We start from the raw sequence: 16,994 nt of genomic DNA on the forward strand, positions 1-16,994 counted from the left end.
CCAAAGAGCTGAAGCACAAATCCCAACTGAAAAAGTTTATTAGACTTGAAGAGATTGTGTTAAATATAGTCAAAGTTGCTACTATTTCTCAGGCATTGGAAAGGCAAAAATATTTTTTTGATCAAATTCGAGTCAAAAAGCTGATAAGAATGGTTTAAAATCTGAAATCCAATTACAATCTCATAGGTCCAACAGCATATCATGATAGAGCTGTGTTCATCCAATTGGATTCAGATCTTAGTGGCCTACAAATGGAAATCAGATTTTGGGAACAAGATCAGGAATTGGTTTTTCTTGAGAAATCCTCTTGTTCAAAAACAAAAGAAGATACACTTTCCTCCCAGTAGAAAGAGCCATCTCCACAACCGATTGCTGAAGAACCTGTTCAGGACATGCCACAATCATCTACTGAAAACCAAATGTATTCCGAGACTGAATTAAATTTTGCCAATATTGATGAAATCATTCACACAGTAGCCCTGGAAACTCAGCAAGAAGCAAAAAATTCTGAATCAATTGCTCCTTCAACTGAGAAACCAGAACAAGAGGTTCAAATATCATCTAAAGAACCAGTTGAGTCTCTTGTTGCTGAAAATGAAGAACAATCTGAAGTGCCGATCCAAACTTCAGAAAAAGAACTAACTGAATCGGAGAAAACTCAATTAATCATTGATAATTTTCCACCTGAAGAGCAAGCACCAGATTGGAGCAAGAACAACAAGAGGCACAAACTCTTGTAGTTACAACTCAAACTGCAGAAGAAGTCACTCAATCAGAAGTCCCTGATCTTACAACTGCTGAAATTGGAGTCCAGAACAGAACTCTTGTCACGCCCCGAGTCCGAAGCGTTTGTGACATCCGACATTGTTTAAAATTAAATTGAAAATAATAAAGCCTCGTATCAAATTAAACCAGTCTTTTTCATAAATGTAATATTGTCTTACAATGACAATAAAAATGAAGATTACATCAGAGTTTTTCAGAAACGAATTCAAAAGAAAAGTACGAAATTTTGAGCTTGCTATCGATCATTAATTCACCATCCCCAGAAAGCTTCCTGCTCCTCCTCATCAATCTGCTCCTCATTCTTATCTGAAATTTGTAAGGGGTGAGTGTTTTGGGAAACACTCAGCAAGTGGGGAGTCGATCGATTTCCAAAAATACATATAGAACATAAGTCTTTAAAACAATTCTTTAACAATCTTTCAAATCTTACTACTTAACATAACAAAAACGAACATGATTTCAGAACGAAAAAGATTCCTCAGAACAGATCATATCAGAACAAACAGAACACTGTTACTCATCTCATTTCCATGTTCAAATTGTCACCAATATGTTACTCCTCTAAGGGGTGAGGCCAGAAATGGTTTTATACCCACCATTGGGGGCCAAACGGAAATGGTTTTCTACCCACCATTGAGGGCCAAACAGAAATGGTTTTATACCCACCATTGGAGGCCAGACAGAATCACAATTCTCGTCCCATTTCCAATTGACTCGTAACAGTGTAACAAAGATTTCAGATTTTTAACGGACAGAACTTATCAGAATTTCAGACAGATGCAGCGGAATCAAAGAATTCGAAGAACAGAAAAAAAAACACACAATCGATCGGAGTTTCAAATCATAACACTGATTTTCGAAAAAAATAGGTGGACATGCATTTCATGATATTTTCGAAAAAGACATACATGACACCATACATTATTCAAATTTTAAAATAGAAATGAACTAAATAACAAAAGCCCACTTACTATTTCTTGAACGAAACTTCTTCTCTAAAAATCGACAGCACTTCGGCGTAACTCCAATAAATACTGTCTTCGGTCGGCAGCACTCCGACACTGGATAGAAGCTCTGGACTGAAAGTAATCTCCTTCTCTTTCTTTCCCTTGCTTGGCCGAAATTTAGGAGTGTGAGGGGGAGGGAAGAGCCGAAACTTGGCTTGAGTTTTGGAGCACCTTTCCTTCAACTTTGGGTTAGTATTTATAGGCCACATATTTCCCCTTGGCATGCCCCATGGTCGACCACTTGCTCCCCAAGAAATGCCATAATGGTGTTTATTATGATGGTTCAAAGATTCATGCTTGAATTCCCCAAAATCCCATGCATTTTCAAGTTCTAGAATGATTACCCCAAACTCCCATGCATATTAAATTTGTCTTAACCCTTAGCTTAATTCCTTAGCTCCCTTATGGGTTTAATCAAAAGTCATTTCTTGCATACTCAATTTGTCCAAACTTTTAGCTCATCTTTTAGCTTCCTTTATGGTTTTGTTAGGACAAGCTTGGTTGAGCTTCTTCGAGCTAGAAGTTTGCGTCCTTGAGCTGGGGTTTTACTCCTCTCGTGAAAACTCTTCGATGAATGCGGTTAGTTGCAGCTTAGCATGCCGATGAACTATTCCTCGAGCTTACAATCTACCTTTTCGAGTTAAAATTTAAGTTATTATTCAAGTTGTTTAGTTGAAACGAGAATTGCTGAACTTATTTTAAGTAATTTTCATATTACTTACTTGATTTGCTTCGGTCGAAATTTCCGGGTTCTCACATCCCTCCCTCCGTATTGAAAGTTTCGTCCTCGAAACTTGGATCAACTTGAATTGTTGAATAAATAATGGTATTGTGAGCGCATCTTTTCTTCAAGTTCCCATGTTGCCTCTCTTTCAGTATGATTTGACCACTGTACCTTGACATAAGGTATTGTCCGATTTCTCAACACCTGGTCTTTTGAGTCCACTATTCGGATAAGGACTTCTTCGTATTTGAGTTCCTCATTCAGATTACCTTCGATCCTCAGAAGCTCAAGATATAAAGAAGTGGAAATCAACGGACACAAAGATTCAAATATATCTCAAGTTACCGTTGGAAGGGAAGCTTATAAATATGACAGAAGAACAAACAAAAAAGAAGAAGAAGAAGAAGAAGAAGAAGAAGAAGAAGAAGAAGAGAAGATCACTCGATTCAAAGCTTGCTGTCATTCTGCCAAAATCTTAGCTCACTCTTACTTGATTTATTTCGTAGCAATCAAGAATACAATTTGAGCTCACCAGTACTTTGTATAAATCGTGCTAAGATCAGTTACGCACTGAGAATTATCTGTAATGCTAAGAGTTTCAGTTTTTGGCAGTGAGAAGTCCAAACTGAAGTGGGTCAGTACAATTCTTGTATTTGATCAAAGTCTTTTAGTGAAAATCCTATCCTTGAGATAGAAGGGGTGACGTAGGAGTAATTTAAATTTTCGAACATCCAGAAACAATTCTTGCGTATTTATTTGTGTATTCTATCTTTCAGCCAATTACTTTCCGCAACTAATTCAGTTTAACTGATTGTCATTGACCAACAAGATTCCGAGAATCAGTTTGTCACCAAACTGAACTCAAAATTTCGAAAGATCAGTTTTAATTGGGAGTGTTTATTCAACCTCCTTCTAAACACTCTTGATACGTTAATCGATCCTATCACATTCCATTCCAGATACTATAAAGAGTGCAATTCCTGAAGAAAAATATTCCAAAAAATTCTTTACTCAAATAACAGATCGTTTCGCGACAAACGAAAAAGGTCGAGACAAATACTATTCTGACTAAACTTGTCTCAATGCGGTATAAAGAGAAAGTGGACACAAGAGAGTACATAATGGAAATGTCAAATATTGTGACTCGACTAAAAGAATTCAAGTTGGAATTGCCGGAAGACATGCTCGTGCAATATTTAGTCTTGATCTCTCTGCCTACGCAATTAATTAATTCAAAATAGGTTATAATACCCAGAAGGAAAAGTGGAGTTTGAATGAGCTTATTTCGCAGTGCATTCAGGAAGAAAAAATATTGAAACAACATGTGATTGAAAGTGCTCACTTGGCATCTAACTATCAAGGTAATTGCATCAAAAAGAAAAAAATTGGAACAATAAGAAAGGAAAATCTGAGACATCACAACATATGGAGCAACAGAAACAATATAAATTGATCTCTTATTTCTTTTGTAAAAGGAACGGTGGACATGCGAATAAGTATTGTCCCAAATACGCCAATTGACGTGCAAAATAAAAATTCGGTTGCCAACTAATGGTGAAAGATACATCTTATGAAAAATAGCAATAAGACTTTTGGTGATTTAAAAGCTTTATTTATGAACTGTTTTTTTTTTTTATTTTCTGCTATTTGAATTTGAAAAACACTTTTGTTGCAGAGTATTTTAGAAAAAATTTGATTTTGATTAATATTTGGACAAATCAAGTTTTTCCTTCATCAATGTCATAATGAAACTTTTCAGTTTTTTCCTCGAAATTCAAATATGATAGTATTGGCTCTTTGATTAATAAGCTTTATAAATTGAACATCACTATTTTAAATTACATTCATAGTATGCATGCATGTAATTATAAAATTAAATAAAAATTAATTTTTATGTTAACTTTAGTGGAAATGATTAAATTAGAAATTCAACATTGAGAAAAATATATTGATGTTTATGTCCACATATGTGGTAGTATAAATTTTATCATGTGGTAATTTTATTCGGATTTATAGTAACATCATTTGGATATTGTGTACATCATTGGAATGTTAGACATATATTTAAGAAACATGGCATTGGATCATTAATCAGGTTATGTGGTACATAAAATGAACTAAGGATTTTATGCTCACATATATGAAGTTTCTTGTTAGAAGAAAATAATTCAGAGTGACTGTCTGTCAATTGAGCATGTTATTGCCAACTCTATAATTGCGGATGCGTTTTTCATGGGTTGGCCACCCAAGATGTTTATGTGCATGTGACACACATTAGTATTGTCCATATAGATTATATGCATGTACAGTGGGAGTTTGTATCCGACTTGAGCATTGATTCACTTTACACTATTTAAGTTTTTGTACAGACTAAGGTTTATTTGAATTACTATGAAACAAAATGATGACTATCATTGTGGTTTAGCATTTGGTTGAAAGTTTGTTATTGGACTCTTTGAGTCATTATGCAGACCATTTGGAAATGCAGGTTTTATTCTTGGATCACATTTATATATTTCCACGCTATACATCTATACTTGATCTATGCTATTGATTATAATGATATTGTGATCATTGATGGGTCTAGTGATTTGAAATGTAGCGATGACGGATTTAGTTCAATATTAATATAATTGACAGAACATATTATTAAAAAATATTTTGGTTTAGATAGCAAGAGCTCAATCTAGTTTTTGTATGTACAATATCCGAATAACTTATGTGGCCCAAGTGGGAGATTGTTGGAACCATTTTGTGAGCTCACATAATTTTATTAATTGAATAAATGATCTAATAAATGACCCAAAAAGGTGATCTAATTAATTATTGGTTTCCAAAGTATTAAATAAATTTGCACGGTCCATCTTATTTATAGAAATTCAGCCCAATTAAATTTTCTATAATGGGTCGAAGAATGCTAAGATTATATAAAGTTATGGTCTCCGATGTACAGAGAATAACACAAAATATACACGGTACACATATTCTATGAAATGTCTACTCGTTTTAAAAGTGCGGAAATATTTTTTTTTTAAAGCTCGTAGTTTTGAAATAACATTTAAAATAATCATATTTATTTGTCAACAAGAATGACGCAGTTTAAAAATAACTAACGTCATCCAAAAACAACGTAAACGTAAACGTAAATGTATAAAAATCGTAATATCATCAACATATAAAAATGTTTAACTCCTCTCAAAAAAACATGAATCAATATGCGGAAAATAATGGTACTCGGGTCGTGTCACCGCACCAGGTCTGCCTACTCAGAGTTCGGCACCTCCACTCTCCTCATCATTAAGCTCACCTGCATCACACACGTCTAGTGAGTCTAAGGACTCAACACACCTGTACCAGGAATAACAAATACATATACATTGCACACAGTAGTGAAAAATATCATATTCAACATATATTTCATGAACTTAAAATCATAACGTAAACGTGTCGTATAAAATCATGTCGTGTCAAATCATGTCATCTCATATCATCATATACGTGTCAAGACAGCTCATCGTGTCATCATAAACTTAAACATTTTCTTTTACTTGAATTCTGTAAGGCTCGAGATTATTAGTTTTCATTGATGTATGACTCGGAGGATATGAGCATGCATGTCATAAGATGAAAGTACAAAATATTTCATGTGTGAGAGACTGCACCCGCGCTCAGAACAAGAGTGCACCCGCGGTCATAAATCATGGAAATTGGAATGTGCTGCCGAAGCCATACCGCACCCGCGGTACTTGTAGACACCGCACCCGCGGTGCATGGACAGTAAGTTGGCCAAAATTTCCGTAGCATCACCGCACCCGCGGTGCAGCAAGACCGCACCCGCGGTGTAAAGACCGCACCCACGGTGTTGTAAAGACCGCACCCGCGGTCGCTACTTTTGGAAAATGAAAATAGGGCCGAAGCTTGAGCGCACCCGCGGTGCTGGAGTGAGCGCACCCGCGGTGCTGCATGCGAGAAATCCACCTTCTCTTCTTGTTTTGACACATGGCATATATATATATATAGTTGGTGCATGACTCGACCATTTCTTCCTTGAGCAGATGAGCACCGAGAGTATCTTCAGAAGTTCCTCAAGTTTCTTCAAGTTTTGAGGTAAGATATGTTAAGATTTATCCACCCGAATTTAGTTCCGATTTCGGTTTTGAACTCCTTGCACCCAAGGCTATTAAAGGGTGTAAGTTTCCTTCAATTACAACATGTTTTGATTCATATGTGTTGGGAGAATTATGATTTGAGTTAAGAAATATGTTCTTATGATTATAAGGATTGTAGATTCGAAACCGGAACGAAGAAATGATATTGAACTCAATTATTATGAGTTTTTAGCATATATTGACATGAGATTATGCAGATTCTGTGATCTTGTTATAGATATTATGATGATTATGAGTTGAGGATTGCACAATGTTGTTATATGTTGAATTGGATTGATTCGTATCGAGAAACTACGTCGTTATACCGTCGAATTGTATCTAGAGTTGGTTGTTGAGTGAGATAGGAGTTGTTTGAGTTGTGTATTGATAGAATGCATATTGATGGTGTCATTTCAGATTTATATTGGCAACGTGATAGCAAGACTTCGACTACATCACAGACTTTGCGACACGGAAGGTATAAGCAATGTTTGTTTGGGAAGCCACAACTCAAATAAGACATTATTTGAGTTTCCCAACCAAAATCACATACTAGTATTATGGTATATATGGTAACATGTTTATGACTTGTTTATAGAATTATATTCAAATCTTGTTACATGAGTTTGCTTTGATTATAGAATGGTATTCAAGCATGTAAGATTATTGTAATATTCAGATATGAATATGAGCATGCTTTGTTACAGGTTGATAGTCATTGCATTTAAGATAGGAGAGTCGTTGACAGCCATTGTCAACTATCTAGATGTTCGGTGTATCTCAGCTTAGGAGCAGCCTTGACTCCTATTGCAGTCGTTGATACAGCTCAGACCGAAGTCTAGGAATAAGACGTACAGTCACCCCGAGTGGGAGGGTAGGTGACAGCCACTGACGTCTTATTCACACCGGGATCCCTAGAGTTCTAGTCGAGTCGAGTCCAGACATGGGTTGAGTTGCATTGCATTGCATGTGCATATGATGTCGTTCATGATAGTATGTTTCATGTTTAATTGATTATATGCATGTATACATGTTTATACTGGGATTTGTTCTCACCGGAGTTTCCGGCTGTTGTTATGTCTGTATGTGTGCATAACAACAGGTGGGGCAGGATCTGGGTCACGCAAAGGATGAGAGATGGACATAGCATGGTGATCTCGGGCATATCAGAAGAATTAGTAGTTGTACTTTTGGTATGTACCGTATTTAATTACTAGTTGTCGAATATGGACGGACAAGACATGTTTGTACGTGATGTTTGTACATTATGTTTGTAATTTAAATAAAGAATTTATGTTTGTTTATATACTTTAGATTTAATGTTAAAAAGCGAAAATTTGACCCACTTTTTATGTTAATGATCCATTTAATCCCAAAGAAAAGAATTAGAGCCCGGGTCCCCACAAATTCAGTTCATTAGTTGTGACTTTCATATCAACTCTATCGTATCAGCTCTATCGATTGATCCATCTATAAAAATCGTGGTACCCGGCGGCGGGGGACATCAGCGACAGCATTACTCGTCCACTGAGCCCGGGCCTCAGCTCATCATATCTCATGTCATCGTATACATATACATCGTCAGTCACAACCAATTTCATCCTTCAAAATATCATCATTTTCATCACTTAATAAAAACATGCATGCGTAACTTTTCCTTTAAACCAAGCATGCAACGTATTTATAGTAATTGCGTAAAAATCATAAAAATGATGCATAAACATTTAAAATATCATATATTTGTGCTCAGGGCGCTGCCAGGACCAAAACCTCATCCCGGGTGCAAAATGATTATTTTGCCCCTGACAACCAAAAAATTATCGTTTCACCCCTGGACCTCTAAAATTGACCCGAAGCTTACCAAACTCCTTAAAATATCCCAAAACATATTTAAAAGCATCTTTAGACGTAAACTGGGGCTCATTTCATAAGTTAACCGAATTGTTTTCAAACTTGGACCGAGGTCCCGGTTTTAACCCGAATCGAACCGAAACTTAACCGAAACTTTCCAATTTTTTTCCACACCTTATAAACACTTACAAGTTCTTACAAACCTAAAAAACAGACCCTTAGACACTTGCATGGTGGGCCAGCAAGCTGCTAAAATCCCAGCACCTAAAATTCGGAAAAGAACAAAAGAATTACTCCTCAAATCTCGGCCCTAACTTGCTAACCCCCCAACCAGCCTCGAACCAAACCGCTAGGAACCAAGACCAGACCCTACTGATCCCAGATAAACGAGACTTGCAGCACCACTCACGCCCAAACCTTCGAACAACCGATGCACACGCAAACACCTATCTAAGGGCGAAACTTTCTCCTCGATTTACTTGGCTTCAAGAACAGCTCCAGCTGTGTCCAGCCATCTGGAACCATAACCTCGACCCACCAGGGTCTTGTTCATGGCGAGGGATGGCTCGTACGCAACCAAATCGGCCCTTCCCCCAAGCCCTGTCATAAAACGGACCCCTAACCATGCACTCTCTTCTCGGCCTTTCAGCCGACAGCAACAGCAACCACTCTAACTCCCAAAACACCATCTCTTCACCATGCTCAGACTCTTATCACTCCAACCGCAACCCCTTGCCAGCAAACCAGAAAACGTGAGCATGGAAGAAAATGCAAGAATACATGTACAAACCGGAAACTCTTCATGCCATAAACTGGATCGAAATATTTCATGCATAATACATACACATCAGATATATATAACGTGAATGATGCAAAAAAGATGTTACATAGCGTGCCTGATGTTTGCTTAAGGAAAAACGATCGAGGAACCAACAACCGAATGAAGAAGATCTTTGCTTGACGAGGAAATTGGCTGCACCGAAATGTTGCAGCAGCAAATCACGAGGATCAATGTGAGTGGAGGGGGTCTGCGGATGATGAAGGGTGATTAGGTTAGTGGGGGAGTTAAGGGAATAATTAGTAGTTAATTAAATAGATAATAATTTAGCTAATGGCCCCTATTTTTATTTAAGGGTAAAAATTAAATAAATAAGCCCAATAAGTCCAAAAGTGGGCCCATTGCATTCCCGAGAAATATTTCGTGTTGAAAAGGTTTTGAAAATATTAGCTGAACCATTAAAAAGTCCTCCGACTCGATAAAATTCACATACCGTTAAAAAAAATCTTGCGTGTAAAAATACCCAAATAAAATCCCATTTTTGAAAATACCCTTAAAAACGCTTTAAAATAATCTATAAAAATAGATCATATAATAAAATAATTTTTCTGAAAATTCTCCGGTCTCCGTACCTCGTTCGAGCGAAATGCATCTAGAAACTCCAATATATTAACTTTTAAACTTTCATGAATTAAATTATATCATGCATCTCTCTCCTTCTCTCATCAGAGGCAAGCATAAGTGGTCAATTCTCTGTTGCCTTGGAAGATCCATAACTACAATGGTAGATCAATCAATGGATTTCTGATACGCGTTTATTGTTATTTATATTTTATGATAACTTGAAATGAATTTCTGGCATATATTTTGATATAGATTCAATCGCATGATTTATAGATTTAATCTTATTAAATCTCTAACACTCAATTCAATACCACCACCATCAAAAGGATATGTAATTGTTTTTTTTATGTGTGTGTACATCAAAATTAAGAGAATCGCAAGTGAAAATTTTAAAAATACTACATGGTGAGAATATCACCCCAAGTCAATAATATTGTTATTTTTAATTAATTAATTAATTGTCATCTAAATTAGCCACCAACCAACATTGGGAGGCTCGGAATCAACAAAATGAAACATTTCTGATCGGATAGAACAGTTCGTCCACGAGATAATGCTGCTCAGTGGAGCGACCACCAGATGCTCGATGATATTATTCACCAAAGCAAGACAAACACAGAATCCCATTTCTCCAGCTCATAAACGCGCCACCATTGCTGCAGCTGCTACCGCTGCATTGCTGTTATCTGGAGCAATTGGAGATGAGACTCTATCAAATGTGCCGCAAACTTTATCAAGCGAATGTGTCCTCGAACAGCAAGACTGCAAGAAGAGTGTCAGAATCCAACGACCCAGGTCGAGGAAAGCAGAGACTTGCACAATTAAATGTGTCGGCACTTGCATTCAGGGTGGCTTTGGATCTCCTGGAGAAGGCCCTCTGAATATCAGAAGGTGATTATTAGTGGATCTTTTTGTTTGTTTTTTTAATTTTAACCAGCTGGGCCTGAAAAGGAATTGGAATATTTTCAATTACTTTTGCGTACAGACCTCTGGTCGTTTTCAAGGATGGATTCCGGAGCAGGAAATATTGGTAATTTATCATAAATTAGTAAGTAAGTATAACTATATCCTTTTTGAAGTAAATTAAAAATCGGGTGATTTGCAGTTTGGGAGAATGCTCTGATATCTGTAACTTGATTGGAGATGGTGATGACGGACCCTAAGCAAGGTATGCAGAATAATGCATCATTTTTCATTTACCATTTGCATATATAGGAAAACCATTAAAAAACATTTCTATTTCTGTGAGATATGACCACCATCGTTATGAATTATAGAAATCCAATACAATTCTTTTTACAACAGATGATACACAACACTCGTCATCTACCTCCGGCAGCTAGTGAGATGCTGATGAAAAGAAAATCGAAATAGAGAGGATGAGTTCTTGCTGGCGGCAGGTAGTGTATGACTTGTAAAATGAGTAAGAGTATCCAGAAACAAATTATAAACCTTACTAATTAATTAAGTATTGATAGTTTGTTCCATACATTTATGCTTGCTTGCCTTGTATTTTAGTAGTTATTTTGTTGGCAACTCATCTTTTCTCTTTTCAAATCATGAGCTGGCACCGGCGGAGAAGTTGAACCAAGCATAGGCCAATTGATGAGAAAAAAAATTCTTGATTAATCATTGATCAATCACAAGTCTAATTCAACATGTGTTACACCAATAAAAACTCAACATGTGATATTTATGAATTTTTCCTATGTCTAGCTAACTCAACATGTCTTACACCAATAAAAACTCAACATGAGACATTTATGATTTTTCCCAATCGAGGATCGGTAATAGACACGACATTATATATACTTGCTGGTTAATAATACAATATATATTTTTTCAACTTCCGTCAGTGCAGGAAGATCGATATTCTAGAAACTCAAGTAAGTCTCGTAAACCAAAAAATGAAACGCAAATGATGAGTAAATGTGTAATCTTTGGTCTTTTTCTAAACCAAAAGCTTCAACCCGTACTTAAATTTTAGCTTACATTTCAATAGTGGTGCTCAAAAGGTGCCTCCAAATCACTCAAAAAAAAATGTGTCCTCGAATATCAAATATTTAGGAATATTTTGTTTCGCATAAAGACGATGTTTCTTTCTTTTTTTGAAAGCAAAGTACTGATAGAGTAGGTTTCCAGCGAGCCAACTTGTATCTTAGAATTTATGGACTCTAATATAAAAAAGATTTTTATTTTAATAAAGTTTTACAGTTTTATTCAATTATGACATTTATTTTATCTGTATACTCATGCAAACTACATAGATAAAGTTCTTGAATATATAATTATCATGAGGTATGTCTCTCAACGTAAAATTATAAAGCTCATTAGGAATGTTACCATATATTCTAAACAAGTTTCTAGTCGAATCAGCCACCCAAAATAAGGATAAATGTCATTTGAACTTGAGACTTGTTAAAGTAGCTATCCCTAAATCCTAAGCCAACGGTTGGCTAAGAAATTTATTGATTCTATTGTAATAAACAATCTTTATTTTAATATAATTTACATTTCATGGTTTTGTTTTACTTTATCTGTGTATCCATGTAATCGACATAGATAAAGAGCTTGATTATATTTTAATACAAATCGTAATTTAGTCTTGAAACTCATTTGTAAACTCTGTATATTCTAATTCATTCCTAGTCGATTCAGCCGCCTAAAAATATGGATAAATGCCGCTTGAGCTTGAGACTAACATCTATGATGTTGTGTACCGTATTTCATGGTAAGAACATAGATATATCCAATCATCCAGATGAGTAACCATATGATGATTGTACCGAACAACCCTCCATCAGACTTTCTAAGTAGTTATCATTCATCGAGAGGAAAATTATGTGGTTATGATTGTATATCATTAGTCCTTACAACCTGGGACAACACTGAGGCTCTACATACTAGGATTTTGTTTTGACTCGTTTACCAACTCCACGAAGGTGACAAGGTGACGAGGTTGGGTACAATTGCGACATGTGTAGGAGCAATTCATTGTAGTCATGAATTCGCCGCTCACCTACGGGTATGGATATCCTACGTGATATAATGAAATAGTAGTGCGTGAATTCTCTGGTCAGAGTGTAAGATGTACATTAGGGACAAGGGTTGTCTAGTTGTGTATGCGATAACACTATGAATATTTCATGAATGTATCACATACATATCGAATCTAATATACAACCCTCGATTAACCAATAATTGCATATTCGATCGAGATATATGAGATGAAGGAAATGTACTTTACATTGCTTCTTGCAGGCACAATCAATGATACATAGGGAATCATGGGCGATGCTACTAGACACTCTTACCATGATTCGATGGGTTTAATCAGAAAATGATTCATGACATTCTCATGTTCAAATGTTAGTACATAGAATGGGAAAAATAAGGGAAAGCCCGAATAAAGAACAATGTCCTGAGAGTTGTGAACCCACGATTAGTTATATCCCTGAACTATTAAGGGTCATATAAGTACGAGATATTTTGTTCCCGTTGAAACAATAAATTCAAGGAATTGAATTTATATAAAATTATGTGATTTTAAATTCAAGGAATTGAATTTAGGATAACTAAAATTTAGAGAGAATAAATTCAAGGGGTTGAATTTATGAAAATTGATAGTTAAAATATTAAACTGAAAGGTTGAGTTTATGAAATATTAAAATAAATGTAATGGGAGTATGCATGATCACCCATATACCATCATGGCTTTACCTATACTTTGGCAATCCTACCACAAAGTCCATGGAAATATGCTACCATTTCCACTCGGGAATTTCCAGAGGTTGCAGTAATTCTCCAGGTCGCTGGTGTTCTGCTTTGACCTGCTGGCATACCTGACATCTGGAGATGAATTCAGCTACATCTCTTTTCATGTCATTCCACCAGAAACTATTCTTGAGGTCCCTGTACATTTTCGTACTGCCTGGATGGACTAAGAATTTTGACTTGTGTGCCTCTGCCATTATCTCTTGGCGAATGTTATCACTGTTGGGCACACACAATCTTCTTTTCATCCATAAGATTCGCTTTTCATCAATTTTTTGATCCTGAGACTTCTCTTCTCTGACTTGCTCCTTAAGTTTGGTCAGTACCGGGTCTCGATCTTGGTTCAACTTGAAGGTCTCCTGCAGACATGGCCGGGCCGAGAGGGAAGCTAGAGTCACCTTGTCTGGGCCCTTCCGACTTAGCGCATCAGCCACTTTGTTTGCTTTACCCGGATGGTAGCTTATGGTCAAGTCATAATCCTTTAGAAGTTCGATCCATCGCTTTTGCCTCATATTAAGTTCCTTTTGGGTGAACAGGTACTTGAGGCTCTGATGGTGTGTGAAGATTTCACATTTAGCACCATAGAGGTAGTGCCTCCAAATCTTTAAGGCGAAGACAACCGCTGCCAGCTCCAGATCATGAGTAGGGTAGTTCTGCTCATGCGATTTCAACTGCCTTGATGCATAGGCGATCACTCTTCTCTCCTGCATGAGTACGCATCCTAAACCATTCTTAGAGGCGTAACTGTAGATAGTGAAATCTTTATTTTCTGCAGGTAGGAACAACATTGGCGTGGACACGAGTTTCTCTTTCAGTGTCTGGAAACTCTTCTCACAATTCTCACTCCAGATGAATTTAGAATTTTTCAGGGTGAGTTTCGTCAGTGGCACGGCTATCGAGGAGAACCCTTCGACAAACTTCCGGTAGTAACCTGCCAATCCAAGAAAGCTTCTGATATTGGTGGCGTTCTTAGGTTTCGACCACTCTGTAATCGCCTATAATTTCCTTGGATCCATTGACACTCCTGCTCTCGAGATTACATGTCCTAGAAATTACACACTCTTTAGCCAGAATTCACACTTGCTGAACTTAACATAGAGCTTATTCTCTCTTAAGGTCTGCAGAGCAAGGTGAAGGTGCTCTTCATGGCTCGTCTTGTCAGGAGAATAGACGAGGATATCGTCGATGAATACCACTATGAACTGATTTAGGAATGGCTTGAATACTCTGGTTATCAGATCCATGAATGCTGCCGGTGCGTTGGTCAGGCCAAAAAGCATCACTGTAAATTCATAATGCACATACTTAGTTCGAAAGGCTGTCTTGGGGATATCTTCAGCCCTGACCTTCAACTGGTGGTAACCTGTCCTCAGATCCAGTTAGAAAAGACGACGGCTCCTTTAAGCTGATTAAACGGATCGTCTATCCAAGGTAAAGGGTACATGTTCTTGATTGTGATCTTGTTCAATTCTCTGTAGTCGATACACAATCTCATACTCCCGTCTTTCTTCTTCACGAAGAGTACTGGAGCTCCCACGGGGACACACTCGGTCGAATTTACCTTTTATCTAGCAATTCTTGGAGTTGTTCTTTTAGCTCCTTAAGTTAGGCTGGTGCCATTCTATAAGGTTCTTTAGATATTGGAGTAGCACCGGGAACCAGATTGATCTCGAACTCCACTTCACGGTTCGGGACCGTCCCCGAGAGTTCTTCTGGAAAAACATCTGGGAACTCTCTCACTATCGGGATGTCCTCCAGTTTCAGCTCGACTTCCTCTTTTATTTCACTAACCATTGCTAGGTAGATGTCTTCTCCGGATTTCAGGGCTTTCCAAGCTTGAGATGCGGAAAGTAGCGATTTCAGTTCCTTGGATTTACCGTGAAACACAACTTCTTCCTGATCTGGGGTTCAGAGATTGACTCTCTTTCCCTTACAATCTACTATTGCACTATTTCTTGTTAACCAATCCATTCCTAAGATGATGTCGAAATCGACCATGATCAATTGTATCAGGTCGGCGCAAAAATTCTGGTCACCAATACTGATTTTACAATCTCTGAAAATTTCGTGAGTTTCAATGGCCCTACTTGTTGGTGTGGCTATTCGAAAGGGCTCATTTAGTTTCTTGGGCTTACATCCTAAATTTTTAGCAAATCTCTTAGAAATAAAAGAATGTGTAGCACCGCAGTCAAATAACACATAAGCAAGAACTTGCTGAATAAATATGGTACCTGACACGACATCGTTCGCGTCGTCTGCCTCCTTTTGCATGATGGAAAAAACTCTGGCATTCTGTTTGTTCTCCCGTGGCTTATTGGCATTCATCCCGAAGTTTGACCCGTCTCCTTTACCTGGTCCACTTGTTTTGATGGTGGCATCTGGACATTCTGCCATACGGTGTCCTGGTTTCCCGCATCCAAAGTAGACACTGTTCGCTCTACGGCACTCTCCCAGGTGTCGTAAATGGCAAGTTGGGAAACGCTTAATAGCTTGGTAGCTTGCGGCAGGTGTAGGCCCCTTAGATGGCCCACCAGACTGGTTAGGCTTCTTGAAAGTCTGACTTCCATGCGAGGACTGACTACTAATAGGCCTTTTGTTCTTAAATTCCTTCTCCCTGCGTTGGATATCAGTTAGAGCTCGGATAGCTGTGCCCATCAGGTCTGAAAAATTTGCAGGTTTCTAGACTGCTAGAGCTGATTGGATCCTGCTGTTCAACCCTTTCTTAAAGCGGTGAAATTTCAGAACTTCGTCCGCAATGATTGCCCGAGCATAAGATCCTAAGGCGTTGAACTGGGAGGTGTATTCTACAACTGACATGTCTGGAGCTTGACTGGAATTTTCAAACTCACTAAGTTTCTGCAGTTTGACCTCGGCGGGATAATATTGTTTCAGGAAAGCTTCCTTAAAACGTTTCCACGTGATTGGTCCTACAGCTGTCATGGCTGGCGAGATTGCTTCCCACCACTTGCCTGCTCGATCTTCCAGGAAAGGCACTATTACGTCCACTTTTAGTGCATCCTGGACTTCCAACAGCCGAAGCTAAGTCTCCACGCTTTTTAGCCAACTCTGGCTAACTTCAGGATCGGCAGCGCCACTGAAATTTGGACACCTGTTCTTGCGCAGTGACTCATAGTGGAACTTGACTCCGTGCTGCGGTGGAGGTGGTGGTGGTTGATTGGCATTCGGGTTCACTAACCCTTGCAGTGTCGTTGCCACGATCGTGGCTATGGCCATCAGTTCGGCCTGGTTAAGACTGAACCCAGGTGGTGGTCCATTATCTCCTTCATTGGCATTGTTGTTGT

General features: G+C 37.8%; 1 protein-coding gene across 1 annotated transcript; it reads left to right on the plus strand.

The window, feature by feature from the left end:
- The first annotated feature begins 10,388 nt into the window (after positions 1-10,388).
- LOC140812154 (uncharacterized) lies at positions 10,389-11,458 on the plus strand. The gene is made up of 4 exons (XM_073170367.1): positions 10,389-10,809; positions 10,904-10,948; positions 11,024-11,086; positions 11,224-11,458. Exons 1-3 carry the CDS (start codon positions 10,472-10,474, stop codon positions 11,079-11,081), a joined length of 441 nt encoding a protein of 146 aa, XP_073026468.1. The 5' UTR covers positions 10,389-10,471; the 3' UTR covers positions 11,082-11,086; positions 11,224-11,458.
- Positions 11,459-16,994: the final 5,536 nt, after the last annotated feature.

The sequence above is a fragment of the Primulina eburnea genome, chromosome 14 (genome assembly GCF_022965805.1).
Source record: "Primulina eburnea isolate SZY01 chromosome 14, ASM2296580v1, whole genome shotgun sequence".
NCBI lineage: Eukaryota > Viridiplantae > Streptophyta > Magnoliopsida > Lamiales > Gesneriaceae > Primulina > Primulina eburnea.